This window comes from Hyla sarda, chromosome 9, assembly GCF_029499605.1.
Source record: "Hyla sarda isolate aHylSar1 chromosome 9, aHylSar1.hap1, whole genome shotgun sequence".
In the NCBI taxonomy this organism is placed as follows: Eukaryota; Metazoa; Chordata; class Amphibia; order Anura; family Hylidae; genus Hyla; species Hyla sarda.
The window spans coordinates 126,178,587-126,204,726 of record NC_079197.1 but is presented as its reverse complement, the minus strand read 5'-3'; the positions used below and the strand labels follow the sequence as shown (position 1 = coordinate 126,204,726).

Below are 26,140 nucleotides of genomic sequence, written 5' to 3'. Positions count from 1 at the left end.
GTTTGGCATATGCTGGGTACATGTTGGAGTAGATGCCAGTGCATACTTATGACAAATATCTAAAAACGAGATGTGGACAGAGCTTTGTAGTCCTGCTCAGACAGCCAATTCCTAGATATAATGCTGAAACTAGCCCACTGCCAGAGGTACAGTATTTTGGGGGGAGTTTTTTTTCAGTGTTTCTTTTTCTTTTTTTTCTTTGCTTTGCCAAACACACTATAAATCACTTCAGACCACCATTTTGTATGTTTCCTCCTCTCCACAAATATTTTTTTATGAGACTTTTTGAAAGTGCCCTCCAAAGGCAGTTTTGTAAGCCAGGTCTGGCCCGACTTTGACTTGCAACTTTTTGGAAGGGTTTACGACTTTTTTTATTTGTAATGCCTACGTGTGACATTTAAACTTTAGAAACTCACAACCACTGCAAAGTGTACACTGAAAGTAGAAATGGGGTGGCATCATCTGGTGGTTGTCATCTGTTCCACCAAGGTACATCAGAAATAGATGGTTTTACTTTACATAGAAAGACAAGTCATTGACTTACATTTCCTATAGTAAAGGGAGTCAAAGTATTAAAGAAGCTGTGTTACAGTTGGACATTAAAGGGGTATTTCAGGAAAAACATTTTTTTTTTTTTTTTAGATCAACTGACTCCAGAATGTTAAACATATTTGTAAATTACTTCTATTAAAAAATCTTAATCCTTCCAATAATTATCATCAGCTGCTGAAGTTGAGTTGTTCTTTTCTGTCTAAGTGCTCTCTGATGACACCTGTCTCGGGAACTGTCCAGAGTAGAAGCAAATTCCCATAGCAAACCTATTTTGCTCTGTGCAGTTCCTATGGGAATTTGCTTCTACTCTTGACAGCTCCCGAGACACGTGTCATCAAAGAGCACTTACACAGAAAAGAACAATTCAACTTCAGCAGCTCATAAGTACTGAAAGGATTAAGATTTTTTAATATAAGTAATTTACAAATCTGTTTAACATTCTGGAGTCAGTTGATTATATATATATATATATATATATATATATATATATATATATATATATATATAAAGAAAAAGTGTTTTCCTGGATAACCCATTTAAACATTGGTTAAATTCCAAGGCAACTTATGAGACCAATAGTAACCATTAAAAGTTACTTAACTGGCCTGTCAGTCTTGGCCCACCTGCACATTACCAGAAATGAAGCTGCATGATTATTCCCCTTCCTAGCAGATAGAGAATTTTGTTGACCAGCCAAGACAATGATACTACATTCTCACTCCATGATTGCAGACAATACACAGTTTTAAAAGAATAAATAAAAAGAAAAACAAAAACAACTACACTTTAAAATTAAACATAAATACCTGGGACACACAGGCAATATGTACACTGATACTGTACATACTATTCTGTACACAAAAATACACATTCTCCTGCTCCACGTTTCAAGTCCTGTAACAGTCCAGCAGGCAGGAGGGGATGTGATTATATACATAATAAAATTGTAATACACAGTGAAGAAGACTCTTTAGGGTTCTTGACGATTTTCCACACAGTCTGTAAATAGTAAGGGTTGGCAACACCGTGGTCCGGTCTTGTGTCACTCATTTGGGGGACAGATCATCCAGTGATATGAATGAAGAGCAGGAGTTGGAACAGGCTGCAGGGGAGTCAGTCACACAGCTTTCCTTGGCTGTAGAGTCAAACGAAGAACCGATACTACTGCTGCTGTCAAGGTCTGATGAAAGGCTGTAAGTGAAAAGAAACATTACTGACAGAAGGAAAACCCAACATCTAAAACATTGGCCCAGAAGTATCAATAAACATTGTAAACTAAAACTAGACTAGGGATGCAGCGAATTTATCACAATGGCTTAAGCAGTTTACTTTCAGACTCTCTTAGCTCTCTATGCTACTTGAGGTTGCCTCTTATTTCTTGTTAGGCTACATCGCCTAGTCAAGTGAGACACAAAGAGTGTCTAAAACACATTAAAGTGTCTTTTACAGTGAAAGTAGATCTTCTCAGCACTGTTCCAAATGGAGTTCCATAAACTTAGACTAAGGTTGGCAGAACAAATAAAGTTGGGTGGGTTCGTGAGACTCTCGAAAGTGTATGGCTACCAAATTAGGTAGTTTGAGAGAAAGGTCGAGTGTGTTGTATTTTTGACACTAGATCCTTTTTGTTCTGGTAGGAATGGGTTGGTGCAAAACTGCCTGGCCGAGCCTTACCCCTCCCCATAGAGGAAACATTGTCTGTATGGAAAGGTTTAGAGAGATTAGTAAGAGCCGAATAAACATTGAAGCAAAGTTGTGCCATATTTTGCACTGACAACAGGCCCGCTGGGGGAGATCTCAAAACCTGTGCAGAGGGAAAGTTGTCCAGTTGGCCATAGCAACCAAATTACTGCTTTCATTTTTTCAGAGGACTTATCAAAAATTAAAAGAAGTGATCTGATTGGTTGCTATGGGAAACTCAGCAACTTTTCCTCTGGACAGGTTTTGATCTTCTAGTAGGCTATTCTGAAGCACTTATTTTTCTCTCTTTCTTCAAGGGAACCTATTATGCCATGTCCATTTTCTAGTGTAAAAAAAGTCATTGGGGGAGATTTATCAAAACCTGTGCAGAGGGAAAGTTGCCCATAGCAACCAATCAGATTTCTTCTTTCATTTTTAACAAGGCCTCTGCAAAATGAAAGAAGCGATCTGATTGGTTGCTATGGGCAACTGGACAACTTTTCCTCTGCACAGGATTTGATAAATCTCCCTCATTTTGCTTTTTGCACCTTTTAAAAAGTTTAGAGTTAGCAGGCATGGCCTGACAGATTTACTATAATTCATGCCCAAAAACTGTTGTAAAAGTACGGTGGAAACCTATGCCGTCTACAGAGGGTAGTGCACAGACTGTCAAAACATGTTCCAAATTTGTTAGGGAAGACTGTGCTTGATACTCAAATAAATCTTTAGGTTAGAGCTTTACTGTCATAAAAAAAATAAAAAATGCAATGTATATCGCAGGCATGTCAAAAGTTTTGATCATTCAGAGTCACTGTGCAGAGACCACCACTTATCTCTAGATATAGTAAGGGAGAAGCTCATTGTAGCATGCTTCACTCCCTGGCTCAGCATTCAGTTTACATGATTGCAGGAGTCATTCTCCAAAGACTTATAATGGAGCCCATATCCTGCAATTACATGGATTAAGGGCCAAGCCAAAAAGCCTGCTACCGTATTCATTTCCCTGAGTAAACCTTTAAAGAGGACATATGGAAAGCTAGTCTTAAAAATTCCCCCTTCCTGTTACAGGCCCAAACCATGGTCTCACGGTTTGGTCATGTAACCCCGAACAATCATATGAGCATTTTTAAGGTATACTAAAAGTATGCTAGCTTCTAGTAGGCTTGCTTTAAACATTTTGTGAATAGTTATATTGGAAATTCCATTAGTGATGACAGATTCTACACTTACGTAAAGGCAACAAACCAGTCTCCAGCCTGCTGCAGATTTAACCTTACCAACTGTAATCCGACAGGTGTGTCATGTCTGGAGATAACATGTTCGTGGTTCCTTGAAACAGTCTCTTTGGTTGAGTCTCCATGTCCATCTCCACTTTAAAAATAAATAGAAAAACATATAAATGGATAAAACGTTTATACAAGGGATAAAGACAATGCACAAAAAGCTACCACTGTTCCCTCAATGGTTGCATTTACAATAAGTGTCCACAATATCCTATATATTAGTAATGCAGACCCAGAATGACAAACATGTAGGAGTAATGAGTAATATGCATATGTAAAGGCAAAAAAGGATATGGGGGGGACTTACGAGTCGGAGTCTCTTGGAAGGTGCAGACTGTCTTTTTAATCAGGTGCATGTAAAATCCAAAACGCAGGACGCCAGGGTCCGCAGCGAGGTGCAGTTAACAGCTTCTTTCGCGCCGAGAGGTGGCGCTTCTTCAGTATGAAGAAGCGCCACCTCTCGGCGCGAAACACAAAAGCAGCTGTTATAAAGAGACAAAATAAAAAAAGACAAAAGTCTGCACCTTCCAAGAGACGCCGACTTGTAAGTGCCCCCCCCCCCCCTATCTCCTTTTTTTGCCTTTACATATGCATTGTGATGAAGTCTATACGGGGTTGAGCACAGTGTGGAGGATCGCAGGTGCGTGTCATTAAGGGAAGGCGATAGCACTCCAGGGGAGGAGTATAGCACCTGGAAATGTATTCAACAGTGCCGATCGCTGTGTCTTTGCTTGCAGTAATGAGTAATATACTACCACTTAGTCTGTACTTCACAACTGGCATCCCTGATAACCCCACATGTACTTTGTCTAGTATGACTTAGATACACTAATGCAGGGCTTGACGGCCAGCAAAACAAAACAAAAACAAAGAAACAACATTGCAGCCAAGCTCCATTCTCCTGAGCACAGAGCGCGACCACCGATTGACTGCGGTGGTTACTTGATCATGTAACACCAGGGCACCGACCGCAGGCAAAATGAGCAGGGGATTAGTGTGGAAACAGAGGTGGAGGCAAGTAAAACTGTTTGTTTGTTTTTTTTGTAAAAAAACAAAGAACAACCACCTCTGGTGGAAAGGGCTCACAAAAACATAAGAGCCACCATGAAATCGTAAGTCGCCATGGTGACCAGGCACCTGGGATTTGTCAAGCCAAGGAATGGCGTACAAGAGTAACATCTGTCATGCACATATGTTCTATTGTCTACACTGTATATAAAATAGGAGAATGTGACTTCTTAAATACATAGAATATGATACCTTTCCTCTTTATAGGACCTAGTGCACTTGGACGTATACAGTTGATGGGACTTTGACTCCTCCTGCTGTAGAAAAGGGTAAAAAAAAAAAAAAAAGTTAAAAAGATAAAACAAATATACATTTTTATAATTCAACTTTTAATAATAAAAAAAAAAACGATAATGTCTTCCTCCCTGTTTTTATGAGGAAATTCAAGATGCTACATGAGATCTGCCCTGCGGCAAGGAGAACATTATATATATATATAACACACACAATTCCTTTAACTTTATAAAATGCCTCTGACAGTCTCTGGCACAGCTGGAAACAGATTTCTTTCCCATTGTGACTCTTTCCAACCATATTATCTATACAATATTTGGATTACATGATAAGGATGTGTACATAAGGCAAATGTTTTATACACAACAGGTGCATTCAGGTTTGTAATACAAGACATAAAAAGACATTTATTTCCATGTTCCTGTATAAAAACATGAAATTCAGTACATCTAGAGGAGAGCTCAGTCTAATATAGAATATCTGATGGAATGTTTTGAATTATGTGAAATCCAAGGGGAAAATGAAGCAATAAACATATGACCATGCACACAGCTCAGAGGACTAATATTTAAAAGGAGTCTTCCAGGATTAGAAAAACAAAGCTGATTACTTCCAATATAAATAAATAAATAACAGCATCCCCCTTGTCCTCAGGTTGCGTGTGGTATTGCAGCTCAGTTCCAATAAAGTGAATGGAGTGAAGTTGTAGTACCACACACAACATTTATCTGGTTGTCAAACACATTAACAGACATAGTCGAAAAAGAACAATATAGTGCCAGGCACAGGGAGTAAACAAGCGCACATTAGCACAATAATGCGAGCATTAGTATGAAATATAAGAGCTCAACCAGGCCAAAAACAGGCTTAGAATAGGAATAAAGAATAAGGAGAGCTACAGCGGGAACTTTGGCCATAGCCATCTCGTAAAAAGCCACACAGGGAGGGCAGGACAGAAGATAATCCTCCATTCCATTTACAAACAGAGACGCTCCTCCATTCCGTTTACAAACAGAGCCGCTCCTCCGTTCCGTTTACAAACAGAGCCGCTCCTCCGTTCCGTTTACAAACAGAGCCGCTCCTCCGTTCCGTTTACAAACAGAGCCGCTCCTCCGTTCCGTTTACAAACAGAGCCGCTCCTCCGTTCCGTTTACAAACAGAGCTGCGGCACTTGTTTACATGACGTGGAGCGCACGGCAAACGAGGGCAGCATGCGCACCAAGCCTCTCTTCTATTCTCAACCGGACGGGAGTTTACTCTTTGCAATACATTAAATGGATTTCTACAGCTAATTTTTTGTTCTATGTATTTATGTTGAGTTAGTTTGCTATATACTAATTTAGGAAACTGCTTTTGTCATTTTCTGCCTGTACTCCTGTGTCTGTTACTTTGACCCCTGACCCTGCCACCATTTTGTCTTCTATTGGCATGTGTATATAGCCCATTTGTTGTTAGGTGTACTGTATCAATTTGTGAATCTGAAGAAGGGGTTTGTACACCCCGAAACACGTTATTGCTTTATTTCAATAAACTTGAAACTTCAACTCCCTTCCATGACTTGGTTGTGACCTTCCTTTGGACACCTGAGCGCCTGCTTGAAGGTCACCTTTTCCTTGCTTCACCTAGTCTTAAAGTAGTCAATGCCAAATGCTGGTAGACAAAAGACCCACATGTTCTAGTCTCAGCACAAACAAGAAACACAAAAAGGGCATGTAAACTAGGTTGTATAACACTTACAAAAGGACTATAACCACGCCAACATGGCAGACAGGAGTGCCCAAAGACACACACATATACAGTAGGTTATACTTACGTAGTAAATCGCCTTGTAGGACTGGGGATACGGCTTGGGGGCAAACCACTGCTGCTCAGACACATTTGTAGAGATGGAGAAAAACATTGCTGTGGGTTACAAAGAAAAACACAACTCAGTCAGGTACATATCAATAAAGGTAATAGGATGTAGACCAGTGTTTTCCAACCAGGGTGCCGCCAGATGTTGCAAAACTACAACTCCCAGAATGCCTGGACAGCCTTTGGCTGTCCAGGCATTCTGGGAGTTGTAGTTTTGCAACAGGTGGAGGCACCCTGGTTTGGAAACACTGTTGTAGACAGTGCTGCAGAACAGGTTCAGATATTGGACAGATTCAACTTGAATATAAGGATTATTCATATGTAGGAGTGATATACTACATCTCAGCCTGCACTTCAAGACTGGATGCCCTGATAACTCCTTAGGATTATATTGCATGGACTGAGTTAAGATGTTCCATGGAAAGAGAGAACACCAATATCCTACCATGCGCAAATCTAAATCCTCAGACATAATTCAACAAAACAACTTACTTCCAGCAGACGTCACATAGCTTAAAAGGGGTACTCCGGTGGAAAACTTATTTTTTTTTTAAATCAACTGGTGCCAGAAAGCTAAACAGATTTGTAAATTACTTCTCTATTAACCTGTTAACGACCATGGACATATATACTCGTCCAATGGCCGTTAACGGGGTACGACGCGGGCTCCCGACTCGTCATACCGGCTGGCCCCCAGCTGATTCCTGTAGTCAGGGGCCGGCATTAATAGCAGACATGTGGCGATCGCCGTGGACGGCTATTAACCCTTTAGATCGTCACTGTCAAAGATGACAGCGGCACGTCTAAAGGTGCCTGTATCCCATCCCTGGTGGTCCAGTGGGGTGGATAAATCCCCTGCAACGCGAGGGGTGGGATCCACTGTAGAGGTAGCCCGAGAGCTTACCTCTCCTTCCACGGCAGCTCCTGTGTTCTGAATGATAAAGCCTGGCTGCACCAGGCTTTATCAATCGAGTGCAGAGCACACAGATCAATGTGCTTTTATGAAACCACAATGATCTGTATGAGGAATCTAATGAATTTTGAGACAAAGTGTAGAAGAAAAAAAAAAAGTTTAAAAACACACATTAACCCACCCCTTCCTTATTAAAAGTTTAAAACACCCCCCTTTTCACAAATTCCATATAAAAAAACATATAAACATAATAAAAATAAACATATGTGGTATCACCACATGTGTAAATGTCCAAACTATAAAAATATATCGTATATTAAACCGCACGGTCAATGGTGTACGCGCAAAAAAAATTCCGAAATAGTGTATTTTTGGTCACAAAAAAAGGTACTGATTAAAACTTCAGATCATGGTGCAAAAAATGAGCCCTCATACCGCCCCATACGCGGAAAAATAAAAAAAAGTTATAGGGGTCAGAAGATGACAATTTTAAATGTATTAATTTTCCTGCATGTAGTTATGATTTTTTCCAGAAGTACGACAAAATCAAACCTATATAAGTAGGGTATCATTTTAATTGTATGGACCTACAGAATAAAGAAGAGGTGTCATTTTTACCAAAAAATGTGCTGCGTAGAAACAGAAGCCCCAAAAATTTACAAAATTGTGTTTTCTCTTCAATTTTGTCGCACAATGATTTTTTCCCCCCGTTTAGACGTAGATTTTTTGGGTAAAATGACTGATGTCATTACAAAGTAGAATTGGTGGCGCAAAAAAGTAAGCCATCATATGGCTTTTTAGGTGCAAAATTTAAAGGGTTATGATTTTTTAAAAAGGTAAGGAGGAAAAAATGAAAGTGCAAAAACAGAAAAACGCTAAGCCCTTGAGGGGTTAAAAAAAACCTTAATCCTTCCAGTACTTATTAGCTGCTGAATACAACAGAGGAAATTATTTTCTTTTTGGAACACAGTGCTCTCTGCTGGCATCTCTGTCCATTTTAGGAACTGTCCAGAGCAGCATATGTTTGCTATGGGGATTTTCTCCTACTCTGGACAGTTCTTAAAATGGTCAATGATGTCAGCAGAGAGCTCTGTGTTCCAAAAAGTAAAGAATTTCCTCTGTAGTATTCAGCAGCTAATAAGTACTGGAAGGATTAAGATATTTTAATAGAAGTAATTCACAAATCTGTTTAACTTTCTGGCACCAGTTGATAAAAAAAAATAAAAAAATAAAAAAAAAGTTTTCCACCGGAGTACCCCACTGAAAAACATTTTCTTTTAACCCCTTAACGACGCAGGACGTAAATGTACGTCCTGGTGACGTGGTACTTAACACACCAGGACGTACATTTACGTCCTGAGCATAACCGCGGGCATCGGAGCGATGCCGGCATCACACGTGGCAGGTCCCGGCTGTGGATCGCAGCAAGGGACCCGCCGGTAATGGCGGACACCCGCGATCCCGCAGATGTCCGCCATTAACCCCTCAGATGCCGTGATCAATACAGATCACGGCATCTGCAGCATCGCGATCACTTAACAGGATGATCGGATCGCCCGCAGCGCTGCCGCGGCGATCCGATCATCCTGCACGGCAGACGGAGGTCCCCTCACCTGCCTCCGCTGTCTTTCGGGAGTCTTCTGCTCTGATCTGCCTTCCCGCAGACCAGAGCAGAAGATGACCGATAACCCTGATCAGTGCTGTGTCCTATGTCCTGCACTGAACAGGATTAGCAATCAAATGATTGCTATAAATAGTCCCCTATGGGGACTATAAGAGTGTAAAAATAAAAAGGAAAAAAATAAAGGACAAAAAATGTGAAAAACCCCCTCCCCCAATAAAAACGTAAATTGTTCCATTTTCCCTATTTTACCCCCAAAAAGTGTAAAAACATTATTTTATATACATATTTGGTATCGCCGCGTGCGTAAATATCCGTACTATTAAAATAAAATGTAAATAATCCCATACGGTGAACGGCGTGAACGTAAAAAAATAAATAAAATAAAATAAATCCAAAATAGCTGCTTTTTATAACATTTTATTCCCAAAAAAATTAATAAAATACGTAATAAAAGTTTTGTATAAGCAAATATGGTATTAATAAAAAGTACAGATCACGGCGCAAAAAATTTGCCCTCATACCGCCGCTTATACGGAAAAATGAAAAAGTTATAGGTCTTCAAAATAGGGGGATTTTAAACATACTAATTTGGTTAAAAAGTTAGCAATTTTTTTTTTAAGTGCAACAGTAATAGAAAAGTGTATAATCATGGATATTTTAATCGTATTGACCCAAAGAATAAAGAACACGTCATTTTTACCATAAATTGTATAGTGTGAAAACAAAACCTTCCAAAATTAGCAAAATTGCGTTTTTCTTTTTAATTTCCCCACACAAATAGTATTTTTTTGGTTGCACCATACATTTTATGGTAAAGTGAGTGATGTCATTACAACGGACAACTGCTTGTGCAAAAAACAAACCCTCATACTAGTCTGTGGATGCAAATATAAAAGAGTTATGATTTTTTTTTTGAAGGGGAGGAGGAAAAAACGAAAGCGTAAAAAAAGGTCCAAATGGGCTGAGTCCTTAAAGGGTTAAATCAACTGATGCCAGAAAGTTAAAACAGATAAATAAATTACTGCTATAAAAAAAATCCCAATTCTTCCAGTACTTATCAGCTGCTGTATAATACACAGAAAGTTCTTTTCTTTTTGAATTTCCTTTCTATCTGACCACAGTGCTCTCTGCTGACACCTCTGTCCATGTCAGGAACTGCCCAGTAGGATAGGTTTGCTATGGGGATTTTCTCCTGCTTTGGACAGTTCCTAAAATGGACAGAGGTGTCAGCAAAGAGCAGTTGTGGTCAGACAGAAAGGAAATTCAAAAAGAAAAGAACTTCCTCTATATTATACAGCACCTGATAAGTACTAGAAGGATTGGGATTTTTTTTTTAGCAGAAGTAATTTACAAAACTAAGAAAGAAAAAACTATGTAGATGTGTGCAGCTCACAACTATTACGCACCGAGGTCAGACGGGGCAAGCAACTATACCTTAATTGCTAGAAAAGGAAAACCAAAAAATACAGTGTAGCCCGGACCTTCTAGGTGAGTATGAAGTGGATATACGTGGATCGTGCTTCAATAATAATTATCATTTATTTATAAAATATAAATAAGATTTCGACACTTCTCACAGGGCCCTTGTGAGAAGAACATACATATTAAAAGGCAACCTAACAATGTATTAGGCAATAGTATTATAATTATAAACTTGGCATAGAGTAATAGAATAAAATAACAGAGTGAGATCTGTACCATGCAAATATATTAGAAAGTTGCTCTTCTAGATGTTTAGGGTAAATATGTCCCTTTTAGATACAGTAGCAAACAGACAACACAGACTGTTTGCTACTGTATCTAAAAGGGACATATTTACCCTAAACATCTAGAAGAGCAACTTTCTAATATATTTGCATGGTACAGATCTCACTCTGTTATTTTATTCTATTACTCTATGCCAAGTTTATAATTATAATACTATTGCCTAATACATTGTTAGGTTGCCTTTTAATATGTATGTTCTTCTCACAAGGGCCCTGTGAGAAGTGTCGAAATCTTATTTATATTTTATAAATAAATGATAATTATTATTGAAGCACGATCCACGTATATCCACTTCATACTCACCTAGAAGGTCCGGGCTACACTGTATTTTTTAATTTACAAAACTGTTTAACTTTCTGGCACCAGTTGATTTAAAAGAAAATGTTTTCCAGTGGAGTACCCCTGTAACGCTGTGACAAGACAAAGCAATCTCAGCATTAACATGTGACCACAAATCCATAGAAGTACATGCATACATTCACCCCTGTACCTTTCCGATTCCTCTGGTAGGAGATGGTGCTGGCGATACTGGGGCAAAGTCAAGACGTTTTGGAGATGAAGGCTTGTCCAACTTGTCATAATCATTGTCACTCTGTAAGAGAACGGTTTACAACTGCTGAAACCATGTTTACTCCATCTTTCTTCTAAGGGTGGTGACGAATAGGGGGAGATTTATCAAAATCTGTGCAGAGGAAAAGTTGACTAGTTGTCCATAGAAACCAATCAGATCGCTTCTTTCATTTTTAACAAGGCCTCTGGAAAATGAAAGAAGCGATCTGATTGGTTGCTATGGGCAACTGGTCAACTTTTCCTCTGCACAGGTTTTGATAAATCTCCCCCTATGTATTTGTATGGTTCCTCTGTATTTAAACAAGTATAAGTCTGCCAAGTGTAGGCCAAAGCCCAAAACCATGGCATAATCGTATGCTGAAGGGGAGCAACATCCTCTAGAAGCCTTTTAAGAGATTCTTTTGGCACCATTTTGGGTTCAAGGGCTACTTTGCTGCTAGACATCTTATCCCCTATCCAAAGGATAGGGGATAAGATGTCTGATCATGGGGGTCCCGCCGCTGGGTCGCCCCCCGGGATTTCCCACAGCACCCAGCGTTCTATACGAACACCAGGTTCCTGCAGCAGTGGTCATGATGTCACAGCCATGCCCCCTCGCGACATCACGCAACGTCCCCTCCATTCATGGCGTGACGTCTCGAGGGGGCGTAACCGTAACATCATGATCACAGCCTCCGGCTCCGAGCGTTCTGAACGAAATATTTAAAACGCTGCAGCACAGGAGTACCCCTTTAAAGGGTTAATCAGAATTAGAAAAACGTTGCCGCTTTATTTCAAAAACAGCTCCACATCTGCCTTTAGGTTGTGTATGGTATTACAAATCTGCTCCATTTAATTCAATGGAAAGGAGCTGCAATAACACATAAAGGCCGGGTTTACACAGCGGAATTTCTGCCCTGAATTCTGCATGAATATTTTTCATGAATTTATAGCCAATACACTTCAATGGGATTCCACTGTCTCATCCACACGGCAAAATGTCATTGAAGTGAATTGGATATAAATTCATGTAAAATTTTCATGCAGAAATTCTGCCATGTGAACCCGACCAAATAGAGGTGCCGTTCTGTAAGAGAGCAGCTTTGTTTTTCCAACTGTGGATAACCTTTAAAGACAAATACATTGCACATTTAAATAGACATTTCTTTTGAGGGCTATGGGTTGTACAATAGACCAGTGGACCGATACAGAAGAGAGCGCCACTTCTAAAATGTGCAGGTGTCAAACTGAAATGACAAGATCATGACTGAGGGCAGGGAGAGGAACATTTGTTATGAAAATGAAGGAAAGTTGTGATGCCACGTTATAAAAATACAAGGGTGAGTGTGTGGAGTTATAAGGTCAGCCTAACCAAAGGGTTACACTTTATTTTATGTACATTGTAAGGCTGGGTTCAGACTACGGAATCTCCAGGCAGAAAATTTCCGCCGGGGGATTCCGAGTGCGGCCAGCGTCGGCTGAATCAGTCGGTGCTAGGACCGCGCGGACACTGCAGACTCCAATAGACTGCAATGTGTTCCACGCGGATTTCCGCCAGAAGAAAGAGCAACCCCTTTCTTCAGGCGGAAATTTCCAAGCGGATTGTCCGTTCACAAATTCCGCTTCACAAATTCCGAAGAGTGCATTTGTGAACGGAAAATCATTCACTACACTATACATTTTAGAAAGCGGAATTTCCGCCTGCAATTTCAAAGCAAAATTGCAGGCGGAAATTCCGTAGTCTGAACCTAGCCTAACACTCTCAGTAAGGGTGTGTGCACACAGTAATTTCTGGCAGAGTCCATGCTAAATTTGCAGCACATTCTATGTCCAAATTGAGCATGGATTTCACCTGGTATCAGACTTCCATTAATTTCAATGGTATTTCTGCAACTATGTTCACACATAGTAACATAGAGCTGGGCGGTATGACCAAATATGTGTATCACGGTATTTTTGTAACTTATGGCGGTTCCACGGTATATAACGGTATTTCTTTCACCCCCCCAAATCATGTGACCCGCGAGCGCTGTTCTGCTCCCCCCACCAAATCATGTTACCCGCCAGCGCTGTTCTGCTCCCCCCCACCCCCCCAATTAATAATCAGCCAGCAGGGTACTACTCACATATGTCACCCGCAAGCACTGCCCTCCTCCTCTTTGTTGGGGGCCGCCGGCGATAGAACTCTATACTGTATGCCAGTGATCTCCAACCTGCGGACCCCCAGATGTTGCAAAACTACAACTCCCAGCATGCCCGGACAGCCAACGGCTGAGCCCACTGTCATGTAAGAAGCCGGCTCCTAACATGACAGTGGGCTCAGCCTATCACTGGCCGGGGCGGGACATCGCTCGGGCCGGTGATAGGCTGACGGCTGTCCGACATTCCAGTCCCCAGCGTAAGGTCGACGTAGGTAAGTTAAAGTTTATTTTCTTTATCTTTTGCAGCCCGGGCATAGGGATACATCGTACACCAGTTGTCTCCAACCTGCGGACCTCCAGCTGTTGGAAAACTACAACTCCCAGCATGCCCGGACAGCCGTTGGCTGTCCAGGCATGCTGGGAGTTGTAGTTTTGCAACATCTGGAGGTCCGCAGGTGGGAGACCACTGGCGTACAGTGAGTTCCAGTTCACCTCACACCGGCAGCCCCCAACAAAAAGGAGGAGGGCAGTGTTTGCGGGTGACATATGTGAGTAGTACCTCGCTGGGCTGATAATTAATTGGGGGGGGGAGTGGAACAGCGCTCGCAGGTAACATGATTTGGTGGGGGGAGCAGAACAGTGCTGGCGGGTCACATAGGATTAGTTCCCCGATGTGGGGACAGCGCTGCACTGGGCTAATCATTCATTCCCAAGGGGGATGGGCCCAACCGGTATTGCGGTATGGGGAAAAATTCATATCGTACAGCCCAAAAATTTCGGTATTTGGTATGAACCGGTATACTGCCCAGCCCTATAGTAACACTAATGCTGATCCGAAATCACATGCCTCTAGACATCTTATCCCCCATCCAAAGGATAGTGGATAAGATGTCTGATCGTGGGGGTCCCACCCATGATCTCTCCTGCAGCACCCCTGTTTTTCAGCTGCACAGAGAGAGGATCACTCTGTAGCTGATGACAAGCGATGCAGGGGATGGAGTATTGTGACATCACACCCCGCCCCCTCTATGCAAGTCTATGGGAGGGGTGTGGCAGCCATCACACCCCCTCCCATAGGCTTGCATTGAGGGGGCAGGGTGTGATGTCACGAGGGGCGGAGCCGTTACATTGCAATACTCTGTACCCTGCATCGCCTGTCATCAGCCGCAGAGCGATCCTTGCTCTCTGCAGCTGAGAAACAGAGGTGCAGCAGGAGAGATTGCGGGGGTCCTGCCACTGGGGACCCCCACAATCAGACATCTTATCCCCTTATCCTTTGCATAGGGGATAAGATGACTAGGGGCGGTGTACCTCTTTAAGACAGAACCAGTGAGGAAACATCCCATCAATAGGACATTTTGTATTTCAGTTTCAATCCTGCTACATTCCACACCAGTTAGGCCGGGTTCACACTACAGAATCCGTGGCCAGAAAAATTCCGGCCTGAGATTCCGAGTGGGGCCATTGCTGTCCTGACAGATGGCAATGTCTGTGGCGCGGATTACACCACAACACTGAGCAAATTTTATGCTCTGTCAGAATTTCCGCCCTGAAACTAATGCAGCGTGAACGGGTTAACGAAAAACCCATTCACTCACAGTTCACCCTATGGCAGCAGAATTTCTGGCCAAAATTCAGAAGCAAAATTCAGGGAGGAAATTTTCCTTGTAATTTTCCTCTTTGTGTGTACAAGGCCCCTACAGCAGTGTTTCCCAACCAGGGTGCCTCAGGCTTTTGCAAAACTACAACTCCCAGCATGCCCGGACAGCCGCTGGCTGTCCGAGCATGCTGGGAGTTGTAATTTTGCAACAGCAGGAGGCACCCTGGTTGGGAAACACTGTCCTATAGTAGCAAAACTTAGCAGGCTTATTTTGTATTTATTTTTCTTTTCTTACCAGGTTAAAGCTTTCCTCCCAGGACAAGCTCATCTGCATTGCTGTCTGCACTTCACTAATAAAAAAATAAATAAATACACGGCATATCATATGTGATTTCAGTCTTTTTAATATTACATAAAATATTTATATATCAGCGTCATTTTCTCTAACATACCGCTCACGGGCTGTTTCTCGATTCATTAAGTCAACTCCTTCTTCCTATACAGAATAAAGAAATGATGCTAGTCAGCTCTGTTTAACACCAGCACTAAATGACATTGCAGCCATATTTCTAGCACAATAAACAGGTGAAACATTCATCCAAACACGTGCTGTCAACTACTAAAGTAACAAAGCCTTAAAATGTGAGCAGATCTCAATTGCATGTGCAATGACAAACCTGCAGTGCTGGAAACTATTTACACTACTTACAATGCTGTGTCTGAGAAAAATCCATAAAAATAAAAAAATATATATATTTAATTTTGCAATTTAAGTAACAAGTAACAAACAGTACCAACAAGGTAAACAACAACAACAACAACAACAACAGCCTCCGTAGGTACCAGACTCTACAATAATGGCAAGGGTTTAAGTATGCTGAAACATTCACAATCATTAGGAAATGGTACATCTGAGACCCAGCCACAGAAAGCCAACCACTTCCCGGTAACACCAACCCCCCCCCCCCCCCCCAAACCTGCCCCCTACCATAACCCCTTAAGGACACAGCTCATTTTCACCTTAAAGGACTCATCCCTTTTTTTTGCTATTCTGACCACTGTCACTTTATATATTAATAACTCAGAGATGCTTTTACCTTTCATTCTGACTCCAAGATAGTTTTTTTTTGTGTGACATTTTCTACTTTATCATAGTGGTAAATTTTCATTGTTCCTTGCATTCGGATTTGTAAATGAAATGTTTTTTTTTTTTTCACTAAAATGCTGGGTTTTCCCCAAAATTTAACATGTTTGCAAGGGGTAATAGGAGAAAATGTCCTTCAAAATTTGTAACCCCATTGCTTATGAGTATGGAAATACCCCATGTGTGGACATCAAGTGTTCTGCGGGCGAACTACAATGCTCAGAAGAGAAGGAGCGCCACTGAGCTTTTGGAGAGAGAATTTGTTTGGAATGGAAGTCAGGGGCCATGTGCGTTTACAAAGCCAACCTGGTGCCAAAACTATGGTACCCCCAATATGTGACCCCATTTTGCAAACTACACCCCTCACAGAATTTAATAAGAGGTACAGTGAGTATTTACACCCCACTGGTGTTTGACAGATCTTTGGAACAGTGGGCTGTGCAAATGAAAAATTTCATTTTTTTTCCCCCATTTTCCCATCCAACTTTAACTAAAATTCATCAAACATCTGTAGGGTGTTAAGGCTCACTGTACCGCTTGTTACGTGAGGGGTGCAATTTCCAAAATGGGGTCACACATGTGTATTTATTTTTTTACATGTCAGAACGACTGAAAAATCAGCCACCTCTGTGCAAATCACCAATTTAGGCCTCAAATGTACATAGTGCACTCTCACTCCTGAGCCTTGTTGTGCGCCTGCAGAGCATTTTACGCCCACATATGGGGTATTTCCGTACTCAGGAGAAATTGCGTTACAAATTTTGGGGGTCTCCTTTTACCCCTTATGAAAATGAAAAGTATGGGGCAACACCAGCAGCTAAGTGTAAAATGTTTTATTTTTTACACTTCAATGCTGGTGTGGACCCCAACTTTACCTTTTCATAAAGGGTAAAAGGAGAAAGAGACCCCCCAAAATTTGTAAAGCAATTGCTCCCGAGTACGGAAATACCCCATATGTGGCCCTAAAATGTTTCCTTGAAATACGATAGGGCACTGCGCAATTGAGGCTTAAAATAGGGATTTGCATAGGGGTGGACTCAGATGCAATCGTTACAATTGGCTTCGCTATAGAAAATATTCTACACCAGTGATTCCCAAACAGGGTGCCTCCAGCTGCTGTTAAATTCACAGCATGTCTGGACAGTTAATGACTGTCCGGAAATGCTGGGGAGTTATTGTTTTGCAATAGCTGGAGGCTCTGTTTTGGAAACACTGCTGTATGATAAGTTTTTCATTTTTATTGGAGGGGGGGGGGGGGGGAGACAGTGTAAGGGGTGTGTATGCAGTGTTTTACCCTTTATTATTTGTTAGTGTAGTGTTTTTATGGTACAATCACACAGGCAGGGGTTTACAGTGAGTTTCCCACTAGGAGCTTGCCACAGCTCATACTTGAAGCAGGAAACTCACTGTAAAACCGACCGTATGATTGTATTCTGTACATTCACAGGGGGGGGGCAAACCTCCGGCTGTTGCAAAACTACAACTCCCAGTATGCACTGACAGACAGTGCATGCTAGAAGTTGTACTGTTGCAACAGCTGACTGGTTGGAGTTAGGTTCTGTTATTTAACTCTATTTTCCAACCAGTGTGCCTCCAGCTGTTGCAAAACTTCAACTCCCAGCATGTACTGATCGCCGAAGGGCATGCTGGGAGTTGTAGTTTTGCAACATCTGGAGGGCTACAGTTTAGAGACCACTGCATAGTGGTCTCCAAACTGTCACCCTGCAGATGATGCTAGGCAACTACTCACCTCCTGCAGTAGGATCACTGCACGCCGCGCAAGCTGGAGGATCGCCACAGATCGGTAAGGGACCGCCACCACCGCTCACATCACGGTTCCCCCGCTCTGCCCAGAACCCCCTCCCCACCCAAATGTGCTATTGGTCAATCGCTTCTGACCGACCTATCCCTTTATTAACTAATGTGCCGGGATGCCTGCTGAATGATTTCAGCAGGCAACCCGGGTCCGGTCCCTAACTGGCTAGCGGCAGGGGACCAATTTCCCACGGGCGTACCTGAAAGCCCTGCGCCCTTAAAGGAGTAGTCCATTGGTGAAAAACGTATCACCTATCCGTAGGGCATAAGTTTCAGATCCCAGGGGGTCCGACCGCTGGGGCCCCGACAGCACGCGAGAAGCCTCCTCAATATAATTATGACAGAGCAGGAGCGATGCCTTTGGCAATCTCCGGCTCTGCCATAAAGTTGTGTTGAGGAGGCGCATCAGCCGCCGCTTCGTGCGGTGGTCAACACGCGCTATCTGGCCAGCGAGCCTGGACCCCATACAGAGAGATCGCAGGGAGCCCCAGTGGTTGGACCCCCCCCCCCGTGATCTGAAACTTATCCCCTATCCTTAGGATAGGGGATAAGATTTTCACCACTGGACTACTCCTTTAAGGACTCAGGATGCAGGGCGTACATGTACGTACTGCATCCTGAAGAGGTTAAAGTACAGCAGCACACTATAGGAGACCTACTGAGACGATCTAGTCGGGGAGTCAGCCGACACATCAAGTAAAAGCCAGGGGTCCACACCATGTCAAATTTCCTAAGGCAGGCTCACATACAATGCCTGGTACAACGTGACATATTTGTTTACCAGATTCAACCACCTAGACAGAGGGGGAGGGCAGGTATCCTTCCAGGCCATCACTACCACTTTATGGGCACAAAAAAGGAAGAAACGGATCAATAGGCGTCTATGTGAACCAGAGACAACCTCATTAATAACGCCCAACAGGTATACTACAAGAGTAAAAAGGGGACGTCCAGGTTATATTCCAAAAACCCCATCACTTCCCTCCAGAAGGAGGGAATTACCGGACAATCCCAGACTGCATGTAAAAAGGTATGTACCTCTGAAGAACAATAAAAATACAGATCAGACGGGGAAACTCCTATACGCTTCAATTTAGCAGGGGTATAGTACAACCTCAATACATATCTAGACTGTATCAACAAGTCTCTACTACTAACTACCGTGGAGTGATAAGAACCTTCAACCTCCTTATACTGGCACAGACAGATCCGGGATATCAGACACCCATTTATGAAACACTTCTGAGAAAGGGCTAGGCCCCAATGACTGGAGGAGAGCATAGGACCGAGTAAGGGGTTTAGAAAGATCCGTGGTGCCCAGGAGAAGCTCCACATCAGGAAACACAGGAGTAAATGTTAGGGAGCTAAACTGCGCCTGAACCGCATGCCTGAGCTGAAGATACCTATAAAAGGCATTTCCATGGATGCTATAACGTTCCTTCATGTCCCAAAAGGATAAGAAAACCTGATCCTCTCCAAGCAAGTGGATCCCAAATTTGACTCCATGAGGAGAAAAATCCAGTTAACGATATTTATACCTTTTTTTCCCCCTGTATCTACAGATACTAGAAGCAGTTTTTAGTATTCAGTATAGCTGCTGTGGAAATTAAAGGGGTATTCCGGGCAAAAATATTTTATCCCTTATCCAAAGGATAGGGGAAAAGATGTCTGATCGTGGGGGGCCCACTGCTGAGACCCCCCACGATCTCCCTGTAGCACCCGCATTCTATGTGGAGCTGCGTCTCTAGTTTCGGAAACCTACGGGTTTCCTGGACTGAGGACGTGACGTCACGCCACGCCCCCTCCATTCATGTCTATGGGAGGGGGCGTGACGGCTGTCACGCCCCCTCCCATAGACATGAATGGAGGGGGCGTGGCGTGACTTAACGTCCCCAGTCCCAGAAACCCGGAGGTTTCCGAAACTGGAGATTCAGCACCCGCATAGAATGCGGGTGCTGCAGGGAGATCGCGGGGATCTCAGCAGCGGGCCCCCCACGATTAGACATCTTTTCCCCTATCCTTTGGATAGGGGATAAAATATTTTTGCCCGGAATACCCCTTTAATCCATGTTGTCACTTGTATTTTAGCTGTGCATATCATATGTATATAAATGCTGTACATCATGTGCCCTCTAATGAAAACACAAAAGGATGCATAGATGTTTCTTTTGCACACTGCATGAATGGTCATATGACTAGTGTCCCTTTTCTACAGGTTTTCCCATAAGGTGAAACACAATGGAATCAGATGGGTGAATTTACCCTTTTTAACTGATGAAGTCTGCTGCTAGGAATGCGGACAGGAGAGGATGACGGCACCTACATGGAGAGAATTAGTAAGAGTTATTAATGGAGTATCGCGCAGTGCAAACAAGTGGTCCAGGGTCTTTACACTGACAGATCCTTACCAATGACTGTGCACTGAAGCCACCAACAGCGATTGACTGCCTGGGAACTTAGAAGGAAATGTACTCTCTTTATCTGCATACAGAATTCATACTACTAGAATAGAGATTCATTTTGGGTCTAATAACCCAAACTGACATGGTTGGTCGGGCCTTGTGGTCATAAAGCAAAAATGCAACCAGATTACACTAGTGTCAACCCTGCCTAAAAATATTTGCACAGCGAGAATATTCCCATAGTAGAAAAATGCCCTGTAAAATACATGGCAGAAATTGAGGGTAGCCTCAATCATGGACACAGATTTGCCCCATTCAGTAGGACCGGTCAGTGTCCTGCATTTCTGAGGCAATTTTCGCATGGACTAATGGAGAGATTTATATTTATTAGCAACCAATCAAAATCTCTGAAATGTGTATGCTAAATGTGAACTACCATATGTACCGTATTTTTCGCCGTATAAGACGCACTTTTTCTTCCCCAGAACTGGGGGGGAAAAGTTGGTGTGTCTTATACGGCGAATACCTGCGGCCATCAATGGCCGGGACCCGCCGCTAATACAGGACATCACCGATCACGGTGATGCCCTGTACTAACCCTTCAGACGCGGCGATCAAAGCTGACCGCCGCGTCTGAAGCGAAAATAACACTAACCCGGCTGCTCAGTCGGGCTGTTCAGGACCGCCGCGGTGAAATCGTGGTGTCCCGAACAGCTTACAGGACACCGGGAGGGACCTTACCTGCCTCCTCGGCGTCTTCTCCGTGCAGGGATCCCCTGCGCTCTCCTTCGACGTCATCAAGTCGTCGCACACGGCGTCATCCAATAGGAGCGGAGTGCGTAGCGGCGTGATGACAACGACGTGATGACGGCGACGGAGAGTGTGGATCCCGGGGAAGAAGAAGCATCGGGGACACCATGGGGACGCGGCGACAGCGGTGGAGCGACATCCAGGGCACCGGTGAGGGGTCCGGAGCGGCGGGGACACGTGAGTACTACCTCCTATACCAGTGGTCTTCAACCTGCGGACCTCCAGATGTTGCAAAACTACAACTCCCAGCATGCCCAGACAGCCAACGGCTGTTTTGCAACATCTGGAGGTCTGCAGGTTGAAGACCACTGTTGGGTTCAGAATTTTGCACCTATAAATTGGGTGCGTCTTATATGCCGGTGCGTCCTATAGGGCGAAAAATACGGTACTTCCATTACAGAGAAGGCATTGGATGGGTTTTTTGAAACATATTTTGCACAACTTGCAACATTATTATTTTTATTTATTTATTTATTTTTTAACGCACACGCCATTTTGATGCAGATTTTTTAAGCCATAACCAAGATTTAATCCGATCTAACTGCAGTCCAGTTATTTGAAGGCCTGCAGAAGGCCTAAATGTTTCCGGTATTTACATAACATTAATATATTCGTATAAATGGAAAAAAATAACTACTTAAAAAGGGGTACTCCGCTGCTCAGCATTTAGAACAAACTGTTCCGAACACCGCCCCTTCATGACATCATGCTCCACCCCTCAATGCAAGTCTATGGGAGGGGGCATGACGGCTGTCACGCCCCCTCCCATAGACTTGCATTGAGGGGGCGGAGTGAGACATCACAAGCTCCCGGCGCCAGCGTTCGGAACAGTTTTTTCCAAACGCTGAGCAGTGGAGTACCCCTTTAAGGTGGAGCCACTTTCACACTGCCGTTGTGCCCCGTCGAGAACACCCATTAAGTTTTTTTTTTTTACTTTAACGGCCATTATCTGGATGGGGCACAAGAGGTCCCGATGGATCCATTATAGTCAATGGGGTCCGACAGGCGCCGTTGTTTTGTAGCGGGAGAAAAAGATGGCACTTGCAGTATTTTTTCACCCTGAGTTCCCCGATGGCTGTCACACTGCCGTGTCATAACGATAATGTGAAAGGGGCCTTAGCTGTAATGTAATACTTGTTACCTTTCATTGTGATTACACCACTGTCTTACCATGGTCTGACGGTTCACTACCGTAGTGCTGTTTCTGCGTGCCCGAGCTACATAGGGTTGAAACACTTGGGAGTGATCACTGAAAAGCAAAACAAAAAAAAAGGTACAAATGTATACACCATTATATACATACATTGCATTGTGTACAGATATTTCAAGGTAAACTCAGAGAATTGTCATGTATGCACAGCATTCAATGGATCTGCAAGGTCCGTTCTTCTGTTAGGCTCCATTCACACGGCAACATTTCCGTACATTTCTTTGCAAGAAGTGTTATTAGGATTTTATAAGCAATAATTCAATTGCTTATACAGATTTATGCAGTACATAAGTAGTGCAGTTATCTATTCAATTGTAACTCTGCTAGTACAGCCAGCTGAAGGCAGTCATGAAGGCCTAAATAAGGCCTCAGATTGCCATGACAACTAATCGGCACCCCAAGACCTCTGAACCTCCAATGATGCACTCCTTAACAGTAGAGCTGGGCGGTATGACCAAAAATGTGTATCACGGTATTTTTGTAAATGATGGCGGTTCCACAGTATTTAACGGTATTTACACCACCTCCCCCCCCCCCCCCCTTTATCAGCCCAGCGCTGCGCTGGCCTCCACATCGGGGGACTAATCATGTGATCCGCAAGCGATGTACCCAATAATTAATAGCCGATGCGCTGTACTGTACTATCCTGTGCCCGGGTTGCAAAAATAAACTTTAACCCACCTTCTTCCTACCTTCCCCCGTTGCCCCGGAACCGGCCTCACGGTCCCTCTGCTGCTCTTGCTGCTTCCTGGGGATGGGAACGTCACAGAGCAGTCAGCCTATCACCGGCCGCAGCAATGTCCCGCCTCGGCCGGTGATAAGCTGAGCGCACTGTCATGTAAGGAGCGGGGACGGGGAAAGAGAAGCAGAACAGCACCCGCGGGTCACATACGATTAGTTGCCCGATGTGGGGACAGCATGCTGCGGCTGATAATTCATTAATTTGAGTGGGGGCCCGACCAGTATTGCGGTATAGGAAAAATTCATATTGTGCCAGAAAAAAAATTCCTTGTTACTTAAACGTGTCACTTTATCTTGGATCAATTTTTATTGTCTCTAACTGGGATCCCCACTGAATGGAGGTCAGTCGCCCCCCTGCTCCATTTACTCTCTATGTCACTTCCAAACTTTATTAGTGCAGTGTAGTTGGCAATGTTTAGAAGTCCATAGAGAGTGTACAGAACAGTGACTGAGCACTGCTGCACCATTTACTTGGGGGACGATTGATTTTTGTTAGGCTGGGTTCACACCACATTTTGTAACTAAGGTTCCCGTATATTCGGGCGGGGCTTAATCGCGGCGCCCGCACTCAGCTGTATAGGGGAACCGTATTTACTGCATGTCTGTGAGCCGACCGGAGTGAACTGAAGCCTCCGGTCGGCTGCGTTTTCGGCCGTATGCGGTTTCCCGACCGCAGGCAAAAACGTGGTCGACCGCGTTTTTGCCTACGGTCGGGAAAACGCATACAGCCGAAAACGCAGCCGACCGGAGGCTTCAGTTCACTCCGGTCGGCTCACAGACATGCAGTAAATACGGTTCCCCTATACGGCTGAGTGCGGGCGCCGCGATTAAGCCCCGCCCCCTCCTCCTAGCCGTATACGGGAACTGTAGTTACAAAACGTAGTGTGAACCCAGCCGTAGGCAGTTTTCACATCACGTTTTTGAAATACGGTTGCCGTATCCGGTTTCAGCAAAAATAAAAACGTATTGAACCGTATTCCAAACCGTAGACATTACATTGACAACCGTAGCATCCAGTTGAGTACGTTTCCCTTCATTTACGGTTGTATGAATTTTTCCTCCGCACACAAAACCGTGGTCTACTACGGTTTGAAGTGCGGCTGAAAAACCGTATACAGTTATTTTAAAATGGAGTTCTATGGTAACCGTATTCAACCGTATGTGCGTACAGTTACATCCAGTTTGCACAATACTGTTTTTCTTTTTTCTGGAAATTCAATTAAAAAAAAAAAAAAAAACTTTATTTAAAATGTTGACAAACATAAAACCATATCTGGTTTTTTTTTCAAGGAAAACGTATTAAAACGGATGCAAACAGACATTCGTTTTCAAACCGTATACGGTTTAAAAACGTGAGGAGGCATATACGGTTGCATACGTTTCGGTCCGGTTTGGAGACATAAGTTTTTCGTACAGAAACGGGATACGGGACCCGTATTGCACAAACGAGATGTGAATGCAGCCTTATTTTGATCAGAGTGGGAGGGGGTCATTGGTTGGGCCCCCACTATCTATTAGATAGGAAGTCATTTCTATTTAGTTGCAGATGGTCTGAGCTTTTCTTCCAAAAACAAAACAACTGGATCCCTGCATCGTCCCATATAGTAGAGCAGTGGTCGCCAAACTACAACTCCCAGCATGCCCGGACAGCCAGTGAGTATAATTTTGCAATAACTGGGGGGTCCACAGTTTGGAGACAATATGGCTGCCATCTGTAAGTTTCTTTAATATAGTGATCTCCAACCTGTGGCTTTCCAGCTGTTGCAGCACAGCCTAAGTCTGTCCAGGCATGCTGGGAGTTGTAGTTTTGCAACAGCTGCAGATCAATACTCTAGTGGTCTCCAACCTGCGGACCTCCAGATGTTGCAAAACTACAACTCCCAGCATGCCCGGACAGCCTACGGCTGTCCGGGCATGCTGGGAGTTGTAGTTTTGCAACATCTGGAGGTCCGCAGGTTGGAGACCACTGCTCTAAAGCAATCAATGGGAGAATATAGGAGTAATGTGAATGATGACATTGTGTACACCCACCACTATAAGACCCCCGTGTACTCAGCTATCCCCCCTGCGCCCCCTGCTGTCCTCACCTGAGCCCGTTGATATGGGGGGCGCTATTGGACCTCCTGAGGCTGCCATCCCCCGGGATCTCCACCACGTCCAGCTCCATCTTCTCCTGAGCCATGATGTCAGCGCTGCTCCCCAGATCTCCCGGACTCCCCCCTCAATGGCTCATTCCAGCTTTAGGCCTCAGTGTGACCGGGGAGCCCCGTGAGGGGAGATCAGGGCTCCATGCTAGCAGTGAAGGAGACAAGTTGTCGGCCCGTTCCCCGCTCCCCCCGCCCCCAGCTGCCGCCTTGTGTGAGGCCGAGGCCCCGGGACACCTCCGGCCCAGTACAATCAGCAGAGCCCCAGCGAGAAGCAGCAGCCGACCGCGCATGCGCACTCCTGCCCGCCGCCACCGGCCTGGCCGAGACTATGAGGCAGTGGTGGAGAGCGCCTGCACCTCCCACCTCATACACCGTGTTGTCCCCACAGGTCCCGGGTGAACTACAAGTTTCAGCTGGGTTCTTGTAGTAATGTAATACAATGGCGAGAGCGCCACTAGTTGCCTCAGAATAACCTATATGTAGGTCATGATAACAACACAAAGCAGTGTTTCCCAACCAGAGTGCCTCCAGCTGTTGCAAACTACAACGCCCAGCACGCCCAGGCAGCTTTTGGGAGACTCTGAGAAAGAGCCATATAAGGGTGGGTTC

The 26,140-nt window shown here is 43.9% G+C and overlaps 1 protein-coding gene and 1 non-coding gene across 3 annotated transcripts; both read right to left on the bottom strand.

Annotated features, from left to right (window-relative positions):
• Positions 1 to 1,026: 1,026 nt before the first annotated feature.
• On the bottom strand, positions 1,027 to 25,838 carry LOC130290886 (P2R1A-PPP2R2A-interacting phosphatase regulator 1-like). 2 transcript variants are annotated; one of them, XM_056539072.1, is made up of 10 exons: positions 25,472 to 25,838; positions 22,604 to 22,682; positions 20,484 to 20,540; positions 15,715 to 15,758; positions 15,558 to 15,612; positions 11,463 to 11,564; positions 6,628 to 6,716; positions 4,773 to 4,837; positions 3,507 to 3,600; positions 1,027 to 1,743 (listed from the first exon to the last, which is right to left on the bottom strand). In XM_056539072.1, exons 1-10 carry the CDS (start codon positions 25,564 to 25,566, stop codon positions 1,599 to 1,601), a joined length of 825 nt encoding a protein of 274 aa, XP_056395047.1. In that variant the 5' UTR covers positions 25,567 to 25,838; the 3' UTR covers positions 1,027 to 1,598. The 2 variants fall into 2 exon arrangements, with proteins under 2 accessions (XP_056395047.1, XP_056395048.1); XM_056539073.1 differs by having other exon boundaries at positions 1,604 to 1,743; positions 3,460 to 3,600; positions 25,472 to 25,836.
• Positions 6,986 to 7,120, bottom strand: LOC130292217 (small nucleolar RNA U109). Its single transcript, XR_008848125.1, has one exon. It is a non-coding gene; the product is annotated as a small nucleolar RNA U109 (small nucleolar RNA).
• Positions 25,839 to 26,140: the final 302 nt, after the last annotated feature.